General features: G+C 32.1%; 1 protein-coding gene across 1 annotated transcript; it reads right to left on the bottom strand.

Annotated features, from left to right (window-relative positions):
- Window positions 1-872: 872 nt before the first annotated feature.
- Window positions 873-15703, bottom strand: LOC133794688 (ATP-dependent 6-phosphofructokinase 2). Its single transcript, XM_062232043.1, has 2 exons — window positions 14931-15703; window positions 873-1986 (listed from the first exon to the last, which is right to left on the bottom strand). The coding sequence occupies exons 1-2, from the start codon at window positions 15519-15521 to the stop codon at window positions 1165-1167; spliced, it is 1413 nt and encodes a 470-aa protein (XP_062088027.1). The 5' UTR covers window positions 15522-15703; the 3' UTR covers window positions 873-1164.
- Between the last annotated feature and the right edge of the window lie 7700 nt (window positions 15704-23403).

Here is a 23403-nt window from a genome sequence, read left to right as displayed (position 1 = left end):
ATCCTTGTTTTTTTTTTTTGAAAGAGATTTGTGATTCTCTAGTAGTAGTCAGTGTGATAAAGGGGTCTATGCAAATTGGTTGTCTTTCTTTATAAAAAGCCAAGTGTATGTGACATTGCTAGATTATCGTCAAAGCAATTCCTCTTGCAGCCAAATTCATTGGTGATTCCACAATTATAGAAGCTTTTTTTGTTTGACTTTTGCTTTATCACTTTATCAACTTTCAATGGAATAAATAACGGACCGTTTTATATTATTAGAGTTAGTTAATTTGTTGTATTTAGTTATAACTGTTTGTAACAAACTCATCTCTTGTAACCTATTATATATACCTTACTGACTAATGAATTCGGTACTGATTCAGAATATTATTGAATAAGGAAACAAACTCTTTTCTCTAACATATATGGTAATACTAAATTACTAATATACCGATAAAAGTTTGTTCTATACTCATTTCAAGTATACCATAGTCAATGCACAAAGCCCATCACAATTCACGTACTTTCCCATTTTCGACTTATTCGTCGATGATGGCATTGCTATATGGGAAAGATTGATTGAGTAACAGACATGCATGGGTCCATAATCCCACTATTATAGTTCATAATCTTTTGTGTCTAAAAAGTAAACTTTGAAAATCAACCATAAAATAAAGAAGAATTAGATTTTACTCATTCTCGAGCAACCAATCATTCCTCACTGTCAAGTTCTTGCCACCCTTAAGAAAAACTCACTAAAATATTAATGCACACCCATAAATACGCTGATCTAATACTTCCAAAAATAAAAGCGACATAATAAGCTCAACAAGTGCAGTGATAACATAAAATAAAAGAAGGAAAAGAAAAACAATAAACAACATCAAAACACCGACCAAAACATGGCTACAGCTCCTGTAAATTTCGCAGAAAAAAGAATAACAGCTCTTTGTAAATTGTAACTCTGTTTGAAGTTTTTGTTTTCTTTTACGGTAATCACGACATAATACAGTTTCTGACAGATTAAAACTGTCCCCGTCTCAGGTTTTCTGGTTCTGGTACTTCATCATAATTATTTATTGATAGGAACATAAATGTGTAAACTTATTCCTGATAAAGCTTAAAAAGACCAAAACCTGAAAAAGAGAAACTCTTCTTATGGATACAGGAGTCCATTAAAAGTTTACCTCCTCACAAAATCGGGCTGGGTGGATACAGATCTGACCCAAGCCCATTTATGGTCCTTGACGTCGACTTCATTCTTAGCCTGCGCCACCTCTTCCAAGGGGATATAAGCGTAGTTACCATTGATGGGACCAGATACAAATCCAGTATAGCCAGCCATAACTCCATGGATGGCTGAATGTGCTAGAAGTGTGCAGTAGGAGTTATCTGTAGCATTGGCGGGAACTGCACGTATCATGTATGTAGGATCTATGTACTTAACTGTAAACAACTCACCCGGGTGGTCTCTTGTCCACCAATTCTTTAGCTCTGACTTCAACCAGCCACCCACGTCGAGAAAAACAACGTTGCCGGATTCATCCCTCTCTTCCTTTTGGGCGTCAGTTCTTGGCATCATTTCCTGTCCTGCCCCTTCAGCTACGACCAGTACTGCATGTCCGTTTTCTCTGAGCCTCTGCTCAAGGAACTCAAAGAGGCCTCCTTTCCCGTCTAAGTAGAATTCCATTTCAGGAATTAAGCAGCAATCAACATCCCCGCTGCTTAGTGTTGAATGAAGAGCAATGTGTCCAGTGCTTCGACCCATTAGTTTTACCAAGCCTATTCCATTGACTGCACTCTCTGCTTCCACATTAGCTGCACTAATCGCTTGCTGAGCCATTTCTACTGCTGTCTGGAATCCGAAAGATCTGTCAATTATGCCTACATCATTGTCCACGGTTTTGGGGATTCCAGTAACTGCAATATTCAATTTGCGCCTACGAATCTCGTTGAATATTTTTACTGCACCACGCAAAGTTCCATCTCCACCTACGATATACACCTGTTTATATATGTATGTGGATCAGCTAAGACATTAGAGGAATGAGCTAACTCCATTAGGTTGCATCCCATCTGAATAAAAAAAAGTCATTGATGCATAAATCCATGCTGCTTGTACAGGCATGAGCATCCAATAGTAGCTAGAGCATCAATCAATACTTAAACGGAGATTATTGGTGATTAAACAGAGTACTTGAGCAACAACCTAATCTACCTTAAACTTAAACTATTCTTTCATACTAACACCTACCAATTTGATTGAGTTTCAAAGTCATGCTATCATTTAAGCTGAAAATAACTACATTTTCTCTAACTGGTAGAATCACTTTATTATTCTCTTGGGAAGGATATAATGTCTATGATATGGTGCAACGGATAAGAAATGTCCCCAAAAGTAAATGTACATGACTGAGATAATTGTTTTTGCCACCAAATATTCATGTGAGCATATGAGATTCATAATTTGGTTCAAATGACTGAATTCATGATCGTATGGCAGAGCACAATTCCCTGACCAGTTTATCTTCTCCAAGTAACAGCACTAAATTCCACATCTTAGCTCATTAGGCAGAATCTACACTACTTGTTAAAAGCGTGACTCAAGTGGGTGAACTTGGATTGGAACTTCTAAATCTTTACTGGGAATACAAAGGATGATTAAGGTTAGAGCTCATACATTGGACAATAGTCTTAATAACTCCAACTCGTCCATACTCCATGCTGGGAAGAAGTATTGAAAAAAAAAAAATCAGACTTTGTATTTTTTTTCCTAATTCCTCGTGCGGGGATAATGCATTGGTAATCTTACTACCAGTGTTAGAGAGAATGATTAGTTAGGTTGTTAACTGATCTGTTAGTTATTAAAATGTAGTTAGTCTGTACTGCTGTGTTTGTTATGTACAGTTTGTTTGTTACTCAGCTATGCTGAGAAGCATTTATATCTGATGCAAATGTTTTCTATCAATAAGATTCATTTACACTTTTTCACTCAAATACTTTTCCCTAATATGGTATCGACCTCTCAATTGAGGGTTTCTCTCATTTTCCTCAAAAAAAATTCCCTCTCATTGTTTCTTGACTCTTCATCTTCATTGCTTCCGCACCTCTTGATTGTCTATGGCGAATTCGTCTATGACTCTGGCAACTTCCGACAATGTCAATAAGCTTTCTATTAAGCTCGACCACAACAATTATCTCATCTGGCGTCCTCAAGTTCTTGCAACAATCAAAGGTCATCAGTTACAAAAATTCATCTCCTTTGATTCGTTTCTCCCTCAAAACCTGACTTGACCCGAGGAGATCCGATAGCTTGTGCTTCCCTGCTTACTTTTGCTATTACTTTCCTGACGTGAACCTAATCCAAGAGGGAAACTCCATTTTGTGCTCTCTCTCTTCTGTCATGCGCATCATGGCTGGGTGAGTTGGCCCATTGCGAATTAACCTCAGTGCTTCCAATCTGGTCATGCACTTTTTTAAGATGCGGAACCCGCTCCAATCGAAAGGAACCGCGCGTACGCTAGAAAGACGTATAGGCAAGCCCTTCTTTATGATCATATGGATCGCTTTTCGTGACTTTTCTTTCCATAGGCATACATTGCAGTCTAACCTGCTTTCTAATTGTTTAATAGGAGTAGCAGGACAAACTTCTTTATTCATGGATTTTGTCGTCCATGACTGAGGGCATCCTTACTCATCCTTACTCGTGTCGTCGGCTCAGAAACTTGTGTGCAAGTTTGGGACATTTTGGAGGTATATTTCGCTACTCAAACATCTGCTAAAATTGATCACTTTACTACTCAGCTTCAAAATGTTAAAAATGATTGCTAACTATCAATGAGTATCTATTGAAGATCAAGTCTCTTGTAGATTGTCTTGGATCTATAGGTCACAAGGTTTCCGTTAAGGAACACATTGGAGCAATCTTCAAAGGTTTATCATCTAAGTATGATACTTTCATTATTTCGGTCAACTCTCGAAATCATCCATACACAATTGCAGAAATTGAGTCTCTCCCTTTGTCTCATGAACATCGTATGGAGACACCCAATCAAGAGCTTGATTCAGCATCTGTCAATATAATCGTAATTTCAGAGATGGAGCTGGAAACAATAACAAATCTTCTTATTCTAGTTTTAGCTTCCCACACTCAACTCATGGAGGCTCCAATTCTAGTTTTGGTCATGGTTACTAGAATTCTTATGCCACTCGTAACAAAGGTGGTCCTTCAAGCAATAATGCAGGTGCTGGTAGAACGAACAACTTCACTGCTGGTTGGCCAATGTGTCAAGTGTGTGCTAAACCAAGTCATGTTGCTTCAAGATGTTACTAGCGATACAATCCTGAATTTCCTGGTGTAGGGGCTGGTAATGTGGACAAGCTTCCAGCCAATATAGCTTTTGCTGACACAGTGAATGATATGGCTTGGTATCATGATTCTGGTGCAACTAGCCACTGCACTCCTGATGAAAATATTTCAATGGGTGATGGTGATGGCTTGTCCATTAAAAACGTTGGTAAGTCTATGTTCAAATCTCCTTTAAACTCTTGATGTCTTGTTCTTGACCATGTGTTGCATATACCCCATATTACTATAAAATCTCATTAGTGTCTCACAATTCACAAAAGATAACCATGTTTTCTTTGAATTCTACTGTGATAATTGTCTTGTTAAAGATCAGGTTTCCAAGGAAGTCCTGGTGGAGGGAACACTTAGTCAAAGCCTTTATGTGTTTTATGTGTTTCATCTGTCCTCTATGAATTTTTCAGTCCGGATGCTTCTGCTTCTCAAAGCTCTCCTTCTCGTTTTCATTATGTCAATAATGTTCAATTGAATTCATGTAATACTCAGTGTGCACCTTTTAGTTTGTGGTATAACAGGCTTGGTCATCCTGCTGCCAAAACTGTGAAAACTATAATGTCCAAGTGTAATGTTCATTATAATAATAAAAGCATTTCAGATTTTGTCTTGCTTGTTGTAAAGAAAAAATACACAAATTCCCCTTACCAAATTCTGATACTAAGTATGAAAAACCTTTACAATTAATTCACTCAAATTTGTGGGGTCCCTCTCCTAAGATTTCCATTAGTGGATACAAATATTACATTCATTTCATAGATTCTTTTTCTAGGTATACTTGGGTGTATCTCTTGAAAAACAAGGCTAAAGTCATGAAATTTTTTATCAATTTTAAAACTCAAGTTGAAAAAGAATTTGACTGCTCTATAAAAGCTATCCAAACCGATTGCTAGCGTGAGTTTCAAGTTCTACCGGAGTATCTACTCAAAAATGGTATCCAACATGTTTTGTCCAACAACCCATGAGCAAAATGGTTTAGCTGAGCGAAAACATAGGCATTTAGTCGAAACTGCCCTTACACTTCTTGCTCATGCATCTTTACCTATATGATAAAGCTGTTAGAGCCTTAGCCTTCCTCATAAATAGGCTTCCTTCACCAATTATAGGAAACTCTACACCTCTCCAACTTCTTTTCAACAAAGAACCTGATTATTCCCAACTTAAAGTGTTTGGCTGCTCTTGTTATCCAAATATTAGGCCCTATAACAACAATAAACTTCAATTCCGATCCATTGAATGCACATTTTTGGGCTATAGTTTGAAACACAAAAAGTACAAATGTTTGTCTCCAACAAGTAGAATTTATATTTCAAGGGATGTTATATTCAATGAATTTTCTTTCCCTTGTTCTAAAAACTCTACTAAAGTGACTAACTCTCATTCTGATGTGTTTTCTTTTAAAGCTACAATGTCTATTCCTCTTATAAGTCAGTCATGGTTAACATTTTGACTTCATCTAATTCTAGTCCTCCTCCACTCCACATGTCCAAAATTCATCAGGTTCTTTTTCTCATTCATATTCCACAACTCCTACTCAATCACAACTTGTTTCAAGTTCCCCTGTCCAGTCCAATTTCTCAAGTCTTTCAATCCAACCTACTATCTCTCTTCCTGCACAACAAAACCCAACTGTTATAGATTTACGTCCATCATCTATCACTACAAGCACCACTAATACTCATGCGATGACAACTAGAGCTAAAGCAGGTATATGCAAGCCTAAGGAGTTTATTGCTTCAAAAGAACCACTAACAGTGACTGATGCTATTCAGAATCCTCTTTGGAAAGCAACTATGGAAGAAGAAATTTCAGCTCTAAAAAACAATGGAACTTGGTCCTTGGTTCCATTGCCTTTAGATAAGAATCTATTGGTTGCAAATAGGTTTTAAAGCTCAAGGAAAACCCCAATGGGACAGTTCTAAAGCACAAGGCCAGACTTGTTGCAAAGGGTTACACTCAAAGATATGGCTTGGACTTCTTAAACTTTTAGTCCAGTTGTAAAACCTACGACAATGCGGGTAATCGTAACTATTGTTCTATCTAAAGGGTGGCTCATTAAACAATTGGATATTAATGGTGTGTTACATGAGGAAGTATATATGAGCCAACCACCTGGTTTTGAAGACTCACAGCAACTTAATTTGGTTTGCAAGACAAAAGTTAAGGGCTGCTTTATTTTCTTTTGGCTTCACTTGTGCTAAAGTTGACTCCTCTCTCTTTTTGCAGTTCACAAATCAGCATATCACTTTTATTTTAGTATATGTTGATGACATTTTGATCACAGGGAATTCTTCTTTTATCATTCAGTCACTCATTTCTGATTTGCACAAAGCTTTGCATTAAAAGACCTTGGGGAAGTTAACTACTTCCTTGGTATTCAAGTGGAGCACACATCTGAAGGTCTGTGTCTTTCTCAGAAGAAGTATTCAAGTGGAGCACGCATTTAATATTGCAGTCAGGACCTACGGGCACACCCATGTGTGGTGGGGAGAAACTCTTAGCTTATGGAAGTGATCCTATTAAAGATCTTCAAGTTTATAGAAGTCTTGTTAGTGCATTGCAATATGCAATAATCACAAGGCCAAAGATCACTTATCTTGTTGGTGCACTGTAATATGCCACAATCACAAGGCCAAAGATCACTTATGTAGTAAATAGAGTTTCACAGTTCAGGCAAAAGCCACTTCAGTCTCATTGGAAGACGGTTAAAAGGATTCCACGCTACTTAAAGGGGACACTTGATTTTGGTTTGCATATGAGGTGTAAAGAGCTGAGGTTGACTGGATTCTGTGATGCCGATTGGGCATTAGACCCGGATGAAAAAAGGTCTACTTCGGGGTTTTGTATTTACCTTGGCTCTAATCTTGTGTTGTTGGCCTCAAAGAAACATAGAATTTTTTCAAGATCGAGCACTGAGGCTGAATACAGAAGCCTTGCATATGTTATTGTTGAGTTAACTTGGACTCAAGCTCTACTATCTGAATTACAGGTTTAAGTTTCTCAACCTCCAATTGTGTGGTATGACAATCTTAGCATAGTTTTGATGTCAGCAAATCCAGTTCTACATGCAAGGACTAAGCATATTGGATTGGATCTCTATTTTGTTCGTCAGAAAGTCATTAATGGAAGACTCGTTGTTAAGCATACTCCTTGTAATGCCCCGAATTCTCCGATGTGTTTAACGGCGTGAACAGTAGGCCGGGAGGGCCATACTTGTTTAAATATGCTATTAATTGATTAAATGCATGTATATGTTGATTATATTATGATATGATGTGAAATGCATGCATGTGAGTCCATATTTCTTATTACAGAGGTGTGATGGTAATTTGGCCCGTTGAGGGTAAATTGATTATTTATTCGCATGTTGGTGATATAATTTGAGACCACATTATGATGTGGGTTTGTTCGAGCCATTTGGCATGAGATGGTCAAGGAATGTTAATTATCGGTTTGGTCATAACGGGCTTAAGCTCGGGGTGAGTCTCGGGGTGAGTCTCGGGGTGTTTTAATGATTAGAGTGTTACCGGAAATTAAAGGGTAACGGGATGTGAAATATTGGTGTTTGAGAATATTGAGATTAGTGGGAATTGGGAAGCGTTAATTATGATTAACGGTGTAGGTGGAAAGTGTCAAAATTACCCTTGAGTTGGCCTTAGAAACTTTTAAAGACCTAGGGGTATTATGGTCATTTGTGATTTGGATATATATGATGTATAGATGGCTGTGAAACAGAACCCAAAACAGAGTTCTCATCTTCTTCTTCCCGTACCTTCACCTTCCACCATCTTCCTTGTGAGTTTTGAGATCTTGTTGAGGATTTGAGCTTAGGAGCTAAGCCTTGATACTTTGGGAGAGTGTTCCACTGAGGAAGAACACCATAACCTGGACTTGAGGTAAGATTTTAGCCATTAATTTCCATGTATGCTCTGTTTTCGTTTTAGGATTTCAGCTTTAGAATTTGGTGTGGAAAGTTGGAATCAAGAGGAGTTCTTGTGGGGTTTTACTTGGATTGTGATGGGGGAGAGTTATGGGTGATGTTTGGAGGTTTAAATGGGTGTTTGAAAGAGGTTTGGGTGGTGTTTAAACTGGGTTTGAAGGGTTGGTTCTAAGAGAAATCGTGGAGGAAGAAAAAACAGGGGTTTTTGCTGAACTGGGTGTTGCACCGCGGCATGGCTAGGGAGAGCCGCGGCCCTTGGTGAAATCTGAGTTTGGGCGCCTCTGTTTGAGGGGCGGGCCGCGGCATGGCCAAGGAGGGCCGCGGCCCTTAAGGCATTTTTGGCCAAAGTGAGCTTTTTAGCATGGGGATTCAAGCCTAAGCCCTCGGGATTGAACCTACTACCCGGTTGAGTAGTGTTTGAGGTCCCGGAGGTTAGGTTTTGGTTTGGGAACCTTTTATTATTCATTTTATTGATGGAATCCCATAATTTGGTTATGACTAGGTAACTGCTAAGGGACCAAAAGGTCGATCGTTCTCAAGGTCACTCTTTTATTTGTTCGTACTCGAACCAGAGGTAAGAAAACTGCACCCCAAGTGTGACATGCATGGACATTTGTGAGGCATGTTAGTTATGTAATATGGACATGGGTTGAACATAGAATGCTTAGCATATGTTGTTCATTTGTGCATAGCACTGACTAATTAGTCAGGTTTGGCAAAGGTGCTAGTATCAGCTGTGAAGCTGTGACTGATTAGTCAGGTTCGACAGTGGTACTGGGCACTGGTCACGTTGCACTGACTTGTCAGTCAGAATTGGCAAAGGTGTTAGTGTCAGCTGTGAAGCTGTGACTTATTAGTCAAGTTCGGCGGTGACACCGGACACTAGTCACTTAGCGCTGACTTATTAGTCAAGGACGGACTTAGCGTGGTTCACGCAAGCCAACGGAGATTAGATCTAATCGACCATTAGCATTGAATGACTCAAGGAGCATTAATGCCTGACTGACCCTGAGGGTCGATGAACAAACAGAGCTTGGAGGCTGGTGGCTTACCTAGCAGCCACTCCCCCGCTAGAAAAGAGAGCCTGGAGGCTAGTGGCTTACCTAGCAGCCATTCTTCCACTAAAATCATGTGATGTTCTTTTGCTTGTTGAAAGCTTTATGTTCAGTATGATTATAATAATAATCATTTGATAATGTTTATGAGAAGTGTTATGTTTTCTTGCTGGGCTTTGGCTCATGGGTGCTATGTGGTGCAGGTAAAGGAAAAGAAAAGCTCACCTAGCCTTGAGTAGAGAGCTGATGTGGTGGTGTGTACATATGCGGCCGCTTGACCACCACGGTCAAGGTGTTCTCAGAGGAACTAGGGGGTTTACCCTACTTTTGCCGCTTAGGTCGGCGGAATTGTAAATTTAAAACTGTAATGACCATTTTGTACTGAGAACCACTTGTAAATGTTTTGTTTAGCTCTGCAGAGCAGTTTGTAATAAAAATCTCAATTTCCTTTTTATTGGTTTTATAACTTAACCTGTTAATTACACTTAGAGCACGTTTTTTACCAAAGGACTCGGGTAACGAGTCAAATTTCAGGTCCACCGTTCACCGTAACTGTTCTGGGGTAGCTAGGGCGTTACACTCCAAGTCATGATTAGATAGCTAAAATACTCACCAAGGCCTTCTCAAGCTCTAGGTTTCAGCTTCCAAGGGACAAACTTTTAGAGTTGAACACTTACCACTCTAAGTTTGAGGGGTGTTAGAGAGAAAGATTAGTTAGGTTGTTAACTAATCTGTTAGCAATATTTTAGTTGTAAAAGTGAAGTTAGTCTGTACAGCTGTGTTTGATGCGTACAGTTAGTTTGTTACTCAGCTATGCTGAGATGTATTTATAAATGATGTAAATTGTACGCCCTAAATATCTGCGCATATTGGCGAGCTAAAAATGACCTAATTCGATCTGCCACGTGTAAATCGTCCACCCGGAGCTGTTTGTTACGGGCCTCCATTTGTCCAGCTCGAGCTGATTAGAGTTAACTGCTACTCGGAAGTATCGTGTCAGCAATGTGAGTGTCACGAGCTGGCGCCGCATTAAGCACGTGATGCGGCAGAGATCTGACATCCGAATCCTTGTAAAGTCAACCACGCAATATAAACGTGCATATTTTAGACATCACGTGTCTATTTTATTCCTGAATTATCAGGCACGCAGTATAAACGTGGGTGTTCAGACACTCCACGCCTGATTTGGGCCATGCGGCCCATTATCCCTCCTTACTTATTGATTAGACCACACTTCACTGCAAAGTTTAGGAATTAATCATCAGTGTCGCAAAGATGTCATGAAAGGTAAAGAGATCATGGGATGACCCCATTGCCAACCCAGATATCTTCTTCCTATAAATACCAAGACCCTGGATAGTGCAAGGGGTTGGCATTAGGGTTGTTCATCAAACCGCCCAAACCGCCCGCACCGCACCACACCGCAAAAAAAATGTGGTTTGAAATTCTTCGCGGTGCGGTCGCAGTTTGAATTTTCACTAAACCGCGCGGTACGGTGCGGTTTGCGGTTTTGAATTATTAAAATGCGGTTCAAACCGCACCGCACTGCATATTATAAAAATACTATTTTTTTATATTTATTTAAGTCTAATATGTTAAAGCCCAACCCAAAGCCCACTAATTCTATTGCTGAAAGTATTTTAGTTGTATCTTTCATATTGATGTTGGAATTTAATTAGTCTCAAGTTTGTTCTATGTTGTTTTAGGTGTGTTGCTGAAACTTTATTAAGATTATTGACTTATAGTTGTTGTTGTTGTAACTTTATTAGTCTCAAGTTTGTTGTATTTTCTTAGGTGTTTTGTTGAGCCATTATTAAGATTATTGTATTGTTGAAAGTTTTCTTATTTTTTATTTTCAAGCTTTAGGTGTTGCTGAAATATTAATATGATTATTTATGATAGTTTAATTATTTGGCGGTAGTCCAAACCACCCAAACCGCACCACACCGCACCATTTTTTTGCGGTGCGGTTTCTGCGATTTTTTAGTTTCGCGGTGCGGGTGCGGTTTGGAAAATTAGAAAAACCGCATGCGCGGATTAGTTTGAAAAAATGGTCAAAAACCGCACCACCCGCACCGCGTACAGCCCTAGTTGGCATATTTTTGTAAAGAAACACTCTGTAAGAAATAGTCAAGAGATATCAATAATATCAACTAGTGGACTAGAGAAATTTTAACCTTCGAACCACCTAAAAAGAAAGGAGTGACCATCTTCTCAGGCTATTAGTTTCTCAAATCTAGAATATAATCATTTTCATATTACGGTTCACCGATTAGCACTAATCCATCCTATTTATTCGTATAATTACCTGTTGGTGAAGAACCGCGTCAACATAAATGTTTTCTATCAATAAGTTTCAATTACACTTTTTCACTCAAATACTTTCCCCTATTGATCAGAACACTTAGTCACTAGTCTCCAAAAAAGTAGTGCTATTTTCAACTTAACATCTAAGACATACATTATAAATTATAATGCCACTAAATTAAATAAAATAAAATACCACTATAGGCTATCATTCGCTATAAATAAATGGAGAATAGAAAAATAAAAAGTGAGAAAAGGCAAAACATGACACAATATCCATTTATGCTCTTTTATATGCCTCTTAAAGTAAACACAACATATTTTAGTTTAGAATAAATAGCATTTTTGTACCTTGAACTTTTGACAGTACCAAAATGTGGCCCTTAAAATATACAATCTATTAAAATTTCCCCTGAACTATTGATAATATCATATCATGCCCCTCTATTATGATTTGCATAAAATAATTAGCATTTTGCCCCCTAATTTAACTACCAAATTGTGTCATTTTAATTATAAAAATTTTAAAATCTATTTTTCTATTAGTTATTATAAATCTATGTAAGAAATAGTCAAGAGATATCAATAATATCGACTGGTGGACTAGAGGAATTTTAACCTTCGAACCACCTAAAAAGAAAGGAGTGATCATCTTCTCAGGCTATTAGTTTCTCAAATCTAGAATATAATCATTTTCATATTACGGTTCACCGATTAGCACTAATTCATCCTATTTGTTCGTATAATTACCTGTTGGTGAAGAACCGCGTCAACATAAATGTTTTCTATCAATAAGATTCATTTACACTTTTTCACTCAAATACTTTCCCCTATTGATCAGAACACTTAGTCACTAGTCTCCAAAAAAGTAGTGCTATTTTCAACTTAACATCTAAGACATACATTATAAATTATAATGCGACTAAATTAAATAAAATAAAATACCATTATAGGCTATCATTCGCTATAAATAAATGGAGAATAGATAAATATGAAAGATAACAGACTCAAAAAGTAAGAAAAGGCAAAACATGACACAATATCCATTTATGCTCTTTTATAAGCCTCTTAAAGCAAACACAACATATTTTAGTTTAGAATAAATAGCATTTCTGTCCATTGACCTTTTGACAGTACCAGATTGTGGCTCCTAAAATATACAATCTCTTAAAATTTCCCCTGAACTATTGATAATATCATATCATGCCCCCTATTATGATTTGCATAAAATAATTAGCATTTTGCCCACTAATTTAACTACCAAATTGTGTCATTTTAATTATAAAAATCTATTTTTTTAATAGTTATTAAAAAATTAAATAAAAATTATTTAAAAAAATCAATAAAAGAATAAAATTATTTAAAATTCTTTTTAAATACATTTAAGTTTAAAATATATTTTAAAAGAAAAACTAAATTATTACTAAAAAAAACATATTCCCTTCTTCTTTTTTAATATATTTTTCTAATTATTTTCTATTCTTTCATTTTTGCCTAATGTTTTTAATTAATTAAGTTTTATATATTTCTTTTAAAATTAGTATATTTTAAATTTATAATATTTTATATATTTAATTTTTAAAATAATTTTACGGGTCAAAAATAAAAGAATAGTAAGTAATTAAAAAAATTAATAAAAAAGAATAGAGAAGAAGAAGGGAATATATTATTTTAATTGTAACAATTTAGTTTTTCTTTTAAATATTATTTTTAAACTTAAATATATTTTAAATAATTTTAGTCTTTTATTGAATTTTTAAAATATTTGTTCTTTAATTTTTTAAGAACTAATAGAAAAATATATTTTATAATTAAAGGGGCCACAATTTAATAATTGTCAAAGTTCAAGAGGCAAACTAATTATTTTATGCAAATTATAACCGTAGCACAATCTCATTGTATCAATAATTCACGGAAAATTTTTGACTGATAATATATTTTAGGGGCATAGTAGTATCAAAAGTCTAGGGAGCAAAAATACCATTTATATGCTTTGCAGAATTCACGAGAAAAATTATTCCACCAAGAGAATATTTACCAAGATAGAATAACTATAAACTATTACTATCTTCTCTACTCGTTTCACTTTATCATTAGCTCGGGTTGATGTTATTTTTAATTTGATAATGTCAAAAACATTGTCGTCTGTTGTTTTGTGGTTTGAATATTATTTAGTTCGATGCCAAACTAGCACAAAATTTTGTGAAAAACTACCTTAAAAATATCACTTGTAGTGTGAAAAAAACCCTCGAATTACAAAAATATACAACTCTTCGCCAATATGTATAATATTTAATAATAACAATAAAATAAATTATGATCATTTATATATTGTATTAGATATTATAATATACACTATTTGTTTAGTTTTATTTATAAAATTTATTAATTATTTTTAATATAAATTTTAAATAAATTTATTATTTTAATTAAATAATTTATTTATTTTTGTTTAAGTTTATATTTATAGTTTTTGAATTTGAGAGTGACAACAATAAAATATATATTATATGTTTATTTTAATATTAAATATTATAAGTGAATTTTAAATTTAAATCTTTTACTAATCTAATAAAAAAAACAATTTGTTGTTAATTGACAATACATTATATTATATGTTTAATATAATGTTATTCTAATAAGTGATTTTAAATTTAATTTAAATTTTATTTAAGTTATAAAACGTATGATTTTATTATTTTTAAATAATTATCATTGTAACATATTTCAAAAATATCATATTTTATATTTTCCCGAATATTTTTATATTTTACAGTAATTTTTATATTTAATAAAATAAAATAAATAATTAAAATAGGATTTATTTAATTATTTATTATAAAATATCTAAAAAAAAATTATAAATTATAAAATATCTAAAAAAAATAATCTATTTTAATTATTTATTTTATTTTATTTAAATATAAAAATTAATGTAAAATATAAAAATATTCCGTTAAACCTAATATTAAAAAAATAAAAAATAAACTTTAAAAACAACATTTTCCCGTTAACCTACACACTTATTATATAAAAGAGATATGCCATTTAATTATATCTAGTATTTTTATCTTATTTTTTATTTGATAAATCTGTTAACTTTGTATTGTTAGCTATGAATATGCATTTTAATTGCAAATTTTGACTAAAATTAGAAAGGATTCTAAGTTCATAAGAAGCAAAATTGTTCGAGACAATGACTCGAATAATTTAGAAGCAAACCACTATTTTTATTTAATACATTAATATAGAAAAATATATCTAAAAATAATGAGCACGAAAATAACCTGATTGAAGCCACGATTTTGGATAGCATTAACGATTTTATCAAGATCAAAACCACCTCTAGACGTTTCAAGCGCCGTACCGCCCCTCTTATGCCAGTTATGCACAATCTTGGGATTGAGCTCCACAGGTTCCGTCGAGTAAAAACCCCGGTACCCGGCAGTGACGCCGAAGATCTGGCGCACGCCGTAGAGCTCCCATAGGCCATTGACGAGCTCCCTGATGACGGTGTTGAGGCCAGGGCAGAGTCCCCCGCAGGTGACGATAGCGACCTTGACAGACGACGGCTCGAAGAATATGCTGCGGCGGGGGCCGGCTCGGTGGTAGGCGAGGTGAGGGGAAAGAGAGGGAAAGGTTCCACATGAGTCGAGGACGATGTGGCGGAGAATAGCGTCACCCGGATTGATGTAGAAACCATCAGAGGGGTGGAAGAAGGAGTTTTGATCGAGAGGATTGGGTAGGGTTTTGAGGTTAGGGATGTAGTCGGTTAAGTGAGGTAGCGTCTGGAGCTTGACGGGTAATACTGAGAATGGACTTTGATAGTCTGACTCGGCGGTCAGAATGGTGGCCTCAGGCTCTGTCAAGGCCGCCATTAGTGGGGTTTTTGATGATCCGGGAAAGCGATCAGGACCAAAATCGGTTGTGAGAGTGAGAAATGGAAGGGCGAAGCGAAGAGAGCACGAAGCCGAGTATAAGCAGTTGAGTGCGTGGTGCGCGCTTTTTTACAGATACTGACACGTGGCATTTTGCTGGATCTCAAACCATACTGTGCCACGTGGACACCTGGTGGGTACTGATGTCTGACATTTTCGATTTCCACGCTACAAAATGTGGAAGCTTCACGCTGCGCTGTGGGGCACGTCAACTCAAGAATTGTAGATTAGGGGCTTACCAGAAGGGGGGAAAGTAAGGAGATGTCTGATATTTTTAATTTTGTCTATATTTTTAATATTATATAATGATTTATTATTTTATTTTAAATATTTTAATATTATAGTATATATATATATTAGTTTTATTTAAAAATATATACCAACAAATTTTTTAAAATTATTACTAAAAAAATATATATATATACTATATTAATAAAATTATATACTACCATTCAAATATATATACTATGCTACCATTATATATAATAAGATAGAAACTATCATAAAAATGTATATATCTTCCCACAAAAAAATATATACTAATTAAAAAATAATATATCAACAACCCATACAAAATTTAAAAAATCAATATAACTTTAAAATAAAAACTAATTAAACAAAACTAATATACATATACCACTATTTTAAAGTTATACAAATATATAAATAATAGAAAATAGAAATATAGATAATCAACAATGTAAAATTATTATTTCTGTACAATTTTTAAAAAGAGGATACTAACTTCTTGATGACAATGTTTTGAGTCATTTACTATAATTTCTCTAACTAAAAGTCCAATGGAAGGAAGAGTTGACATGCATATTACAGCCCATGACAGTTTAGGCCTTTGAGATCAACTTCTATAGTGCCTAGCCATTGGTAAAGAGAGAAATTAGAAGAAATTACATTTTATATGAGATTTTTAATAGAGGGCAAAAATATGGCTTTTTTAAAAAACAAAGTTAATCTATGGCTTTCTTTTTTAAGAATTTTCACTTTGATTGGTTTATTTTCTCATATTTTTATATAAAAGCTGGTTTATATCCTAATTTTACTCTTAATCAAGTTTTATTAAGAGAAAATTACATTTTACACGATAATTTTTTTTTAAAATTGTTTATATGGCAAATCATATAAATTACAATCCTTCTCCGTGTACGGAACTTTTTGTTCTCCTTACTTGATATTCTTTTGTGCAATGGATCTGTAACTTTTAATCAACATCTTGCTTAAGTGAATTCAACATTTTATACATATATAATTATATTTATCGTCAAATTACGTGATATTCTACATTTATCTATTTAATATATTTTGTCAAATCATTCTTTTTATTGGGAAAAGTAAAAACAATCTAAAAGTTTCAAAATTATTTACCGATTTATTTAATTTATATATTTTTGATATACATTGACAACGTTTATTAAACACATTATCTTATATTAATAAAGACAAAATTTTAAGATATGCCTTCAATTGCAAAAATGAAATGGTTTTGTGCTTATTTGATGATGCCATGAACTTTTGTAACATATATTAATAATAGCAAAAGAAATAGTAATAAAAAAATATTATATTTTTTTGAAAATCATAGCTAGTCAAATCTCAATATTCAATGTTAAACCAAAACCATAATCAAGTCCAAGTTTCAAGCTTTGTAAGAAAAATATATTTTAAAGTTAAAATATTAGTTTTGTAAATCTTTGTAACAATCATGTTAAATAAATTTATAATTTTTTATGTAAATGTTAGTTACAAAAATAAACATTTTGGTTGTGAAATTAATTTTGTAAATTTTTGTTACAAAAATGTAAAACTTGTTTAAAAAAATATTGTATTTCACCACTCTGTAACCGTATTTTTCATATAAATATATATTATTTAATAAAGTGTTTTATAAATAATTAATATCTTAAATTTATATTTTTAAGTTGTATAGCATAAATATGATAGTTCCTATAATTTTTTGGTACAATATTGTAACAATATGGAAATTTAATTTTTTTTATGTATATTTTAGTTATGATTTCTTAACTATAAAATATTTTCGTAAATGTTAGTTACAAAAATATCTTTCTTAGTTGTAAAACTAGATGATAACTCTACAAAATATAGTTATTTTACCACTTTTTATGTGCTAATTGTTGCTTAGTTCTTGACTTTTTAATTGATTTATTAAGTTTTTAAGTAATTTTGAATTTATTGGGTTTATTTTGATTTTATATATTTTTGGGTGTTTTTATAGTTATTTTGTTGTAAAATGTTGTAGTTAATTATTTGAATTATTGTTGTTTAATTTGAGGTAAAAATGTGTTGTATTATTGAAATTAAATGTTAAATATAAAATAAGTTATAATTAATATTTTCAAAAAAATTAAATTGATTTATTTTATAGTTGAAAATATTTTATTATGATTTAGTTTATGTTTATTTTGTAGGGAAGTTATTGTAATTTTTGACTTTGAAAAGTAAGGAAAAGAATGAAGAAAAGTGGTATTTTTTAAATAAAATTCAGTCAGGCCCAAAGCCCATCTCCTTGGCCCACGAAGCACTCCCCAGCCGTGCCATCCTCTACCCAGCTTGCCAACCGAAAGCTCCTCTCCTGCCGCCACCTGTCTCCCACGTTGCCTCCAGCTGCATCAATGAAGCTCTCTTAGCCGCCTATTCCTTCACCAACCAAGACCCGCCTGGCCTCCTTCTTGGGCCGCACCATCATCCAGCAAGCCCAATTCGGCCTAGCCCCTTCAGCAGTTGCTCTTCTTCCAGGGCCACGCCTAATGCCAGCATTCGGCCCACATCAACAGCAGCTTCTCGAGGCCCACGGTAGTACCCAGTAGTTGAAGCTCCCAACTAAAGTTCACCCAATGCCCCAGCTGTACACCACACGCCTGCCATTTCCCCAGCCGTGGTCCAGCTGCTGCTCCCCATGCCCAATTCAGTCCCAAGCCTACCAAAACACCCAGCCAATCCCCTTGAGCCCATCAAATTCCTACAATGTACCCTTGTCCCATTTGCCAAAAATGCCACATTTTTACCCCACTTTCTACACATTTTACCTAAAAACATCATTATTATACCCTATAATTTACTCCTATTTGCCATATTATAATTAATTAAATTAATTTAATCAATTTAAATTTAAATTGATTATTTTAATACCTCATTTTGCTATAAATATGGATTTTTGAAGACCATTTAGGGTGTCTAATGGGAGAAAGGATGTTACCATACCAAAAATTCTACACATTTCAAAACCTCTCTATTATCTTCATCTTCTTCTTCTTTTTGGTTATTTTCTATGTATTTTTAGAGGAAAAATTTGGGGGTTCATCCTCCAAATTTTTCTATTTATGTTTGTAATTTTTAGTTTGTATTTGCTATTCTAGTTATGTATTTCTAATCTTTTTAAGATTATTAAGGTGATGATGAAACAATATGTAACTAGATAGTATTTATTTTGTATGTTGATTTCTCATTTTGTGCAACAAAGTTTATGGAATTTTCTTCTTCAAATATCTTATTTCATCTTAAATATCATGTATTTTGGATTGTTCATTGATTTATTTGTTATTTCATTAGATTGATTCACTAAATGTTTTGAAATTATAATTTTGAAAAGTGAAGAAAAATCTTATATTTTTAGAAGTAATTTATGCTTAAAATTATAAATCTATTTGGAAAATAATAGTTTGATTTATTTTAACTATCACTAAAACTTGGGAATCAATGTACTTATAAATATTATTGAACTTATATTTTGTGGATTCTAATCCTTAATAATCTTATTTACAATTATTAATTTAGAGATATATATATTGTCTTTAATTTCTTTATTATTGTCTCTTATTAGATTTTATTGTCATTAAAACACATCAATCTTTGGAGCTAGGTTAGAATTTATTAATTTTGGTTTAAAATAGTTTTCTTTTTTATTTTAGACAACTCCTTTGGGTTCGACATCCTTGCTTACACGATCATTATTCTATATGAACGATTCGTGCGCTTGCGATATAAATATTTAAAACATACCCGTTTTGGGTCCATCACTAGATTTGTAAATTATTGTTACAAAAATAAAAACTTTTGTTACGAATTTGTTTATAAGTTATATCTACAAAAAAATCTACAATTTTATAACTGATTTTTGTAAATATTATTTACAAATATATAATAGATATTTACAATTTTGTAATAAGTATTTACAAGTTTGTAAACGTTGATCACAAAAAATTATATTTTACCACTTTTATTTATAATTTTGCCACTCCATATTTACACTTTTGCCCCTCCGTGTTTTTATCCAAAAATTCCGTATTTTTCATATATATTTTTTAATTTTTAGTGCATTTTTGTGTATTTCCCTTTTATTAATTTGGAAGGGTGTGCTTGTAATTTGATTATTTTTTTTTTTTAGCATATTTGTTTTTTATATTATTTTTATATAACTAATTTTATATTAAATTTTTCTTTTGTTGTTTTGCCCAAAAAAAAAATCTTTGTAATATGAATTGTGTTTATTATTTTTTATTTATTATAAACATTTTTTTCTTTTTTTTAGATTGTACGTTTCTTTTTTCAAATCGTGGGTAAGGTAACCAGTTACTTGATTGATCTTTGAAAATTATGTAAAAAAAAATTCTAGAGCTAGGTTAAATAACATGTACCAGGTGGAGTAAACAATTACCTTGAAAGGAGTAACCTTCTGCCATAACAGGGGTAATCAGTTACCATAAGAGGGGTGATGGGTTTCTCATATTAAATATGAAAAGAAATATCAAATTTGAATGAAAAAGAGAAAGAACAATTCATTAAAAAAGGAAGAAGAAGTAACTATGATTTTAGTAACATAGGTAACAAGTTACCATAAAGAACCCATAAATATATACACACATCAGAACGTGAAGGTAACTAGTTACCACAAATCTGAAGATAGAAAAAAAAAATCAGATCCACCCCCTTTCCCTTCTCTCCCATCTTCTTCATATATTTTTTTTCTAGATTTGAATGTTCTCGTTCGGGTAACTAGTTACTCATTCACGTTTTCATATTTTTATTAGTTTTATTTCTAAATTTTGGTGTTCCTATAAGGGTTACGGTAAAAAGAAAATGCTGAAAAAATTGATTTGAATTTTTTACATATAGTGTAAAAAACTATAAAAAAAATTACAATAATAAATAAAAAATAGTATTATAATTATGTAATATTAAAATATATGTGTGAAAAAAAAGAAAACAAAAAAGAAAATAGAATGAGAAAAGAATAAGTACAAAAAAATAAAGAAAGAAAAAAAGGAAAAAAAAACTTAGGAAAGAAAACTAAAAAAAAAACAAAACAAAAGAAATGATGTAGGAAAAAAACAGATGAATGAATAAAAATGAAAAGAAGAAGAAGAAGAAAAATAATGGAAAATGGAAAGAAAACAAAGGGAAAAAAAAAGAAAAAATGGAAGAAGAACAAAAGATAGAAAAAAAAAAGCTTATATGTGTGAAAAAAGAAAAAAATGGAAGGAGAAAATAATAAATGCAAAAAATGATGAACGAATAGAAGGAAAAAATGAAAAAAGAAGAAAGAAAACTGAAAAAATATGAAAAAAAATAAAACAATACAAATTAAAGAAAAAAAATAGATAAATGAATAAAAATGAGAAGAATAAGAAGAAGGATGGATATACGGAAAGAAAAAAATGATGAAAGAAAAAATTTGTAGAAAAGAAAAAGAAAAAGGAAAAAATTGAAGAAAACATAAGTAAGGAAAAAAAGAAAGAATAAATATCTGAAAAAATAATTTAAAAATGAAAGAAAAAATAAAATATTGAAAAAAATAAAATAAAATTACCTTCAAAATCAAAGAAAACATATTTCTCATACTTTAAATTTTTCTTTAATAAATTTTCTCATACAAATTAAGAAAAGTATAATTCTCATATTTTTGCACATTGATGGTATAAAAGCCATATTTTAAAAAAAAAATCCCGAGAAATTATAATAATGGCTCATAACAATGACATCAAGAAGCTAATGTCCTCATTTTTAAAATTGTAGAAAAATTGCCATTTTACATTATTGATTACCTAAATTGTCACTTTCTATAATTTTTTTAATTATTTAGGAGTGTATGACTTTAATATAGTGATATATGTATTATAGTTTTGTTTAATTAATTTTTATTTTAAAGTTATATTGATTTTTAAGTTTTTTATTTGTTGTTGGTCTATTATTTTACAACTAGTATATATATTTTTTGTGGTATGATATATTATTATTTTTTTATGATATTTAGTTTCTATCCTATTATACATAATGGTAGTATATAATTTTGTATCATAGTATATACATTTTAGTGGTAGTATATTATTTTGTTAGCATAGTATATACATTTTTAAGTAATACTTTTTTTAATTTTTGTTGGTATTATTATTTTTCTACTCAATATATGTATTCTATGATATGATATATCATTCAACAACCCATAAAATAACGAAAAAAAATAAAAAATAACTATAAAATAAAAACTAATTAAACAAAACTAATATACATATACCGTAATATTAAAATATTTCGAATAAAACAGTAATTTGCTAAAGGGCATATTTGGTAATATGTAATAATAAAAATGTGGTTAGACTATTTTACTACAAAATTAAAAACATTGACATTGACTTACTTTCACACACGATTAAGAGTTATTTTGCACCAAGTCCCTTGCCCAAAATGTCCAAGTCGCCCTAAAATATAATTTTTTATTTTTTCTCTCATCCACATCACTTTTGTCAACTTTTTCATAAAAATACTCAAATGTTAAGTCACTTAAAAAATTGTCAGCTATGGTCCTACATATTATTATTATTAATATATTATTTTGTAATTATAATTACTGTCACACTAAATTTTTTAAATTCATATATTAATATAAATAATTATTACATGAAATTTAAAAGGAGCTCATAAAATGACATAATCATAATTAATCAATCTAAAATAATTAAAAGAATGCTAATTAGAATGATTTATAAATTTCGAAAAGGGTAAGAGGACATGAGATAGTTTTGAGAATATGGAAAATTTTGATTAAATTGAGAATATTGAAAAATTGGATTTTGGGGATTAGTAGAGGAGAAATTTTGAAAATTTTGATTGAATTGAGAATATTGAAAATTTAGATTTTGAGGGTTGGTATGTAAAGAATTTGATGAATTTTGAAAAACTTGAGATTATTGAAAATTTGATTTTGGGGGTTAGTATATGAACAATTTGATGAATTTGAAAAACTTGAGAATAGTGAAAATTTAGATTTTCAGAGCTAATAAGAATTTTGGGAATTCATTGGTAGGAAAAGAAAATTTATGATAGACAATTTTGAAGAATAATGTATAAATAGTGTGAACATTAAATAAAGTTAATGCGTATTTATAGAATAAAATAAATTAAATAATGATGGGTGTCGTATGCTGTATCAAATTTTATTATTGATTTTATTAGTTCCTTATACCAACTATTTTAGTATAGTGATAAATAAGGGTCGAACCCACGATGACTACTATTCAATTTATTATTCAAAAGATAAAAAATAATAAAGAAATGGATTTTGATTTTTAACTCAAAATTAGATAACATAAACTAGAAAGCAAATATAGATTGATATTACGATATTAAGAAATAGTTAAAGGTTAATCTCCACCCTTAATAATCATTCATAATCACTAATAATAAATATTATTCCAATTTCTCAATTGAACTATTAACCCCGCAGATAACGCTGAAGCAGTCAATTATCTCAATCTCCCTATTATAAGTAATCAAGTCGAAGCGCTCAATAATT

Source organism: Humulus lupulus, chromosome 8 (genome assembly GCF_963169125.1).
Source record: "Humulus lupulus chromosome 8, drHumLupu1.1, whole genome shotgun sequence".
In the NCBI taxonomy this organism is placed as follows: Eukaryota; Viridiplantae; Streptophyta; class Magnoliopsida; order Rosales; family Cannabaceae; genus Humulus; species Humulus lupulus.
The sequence above is the reverse complement of the archived record's forward strand: the minus strand, read 5'-3'. Positions and strand labels throughout refer to the sequence as shown.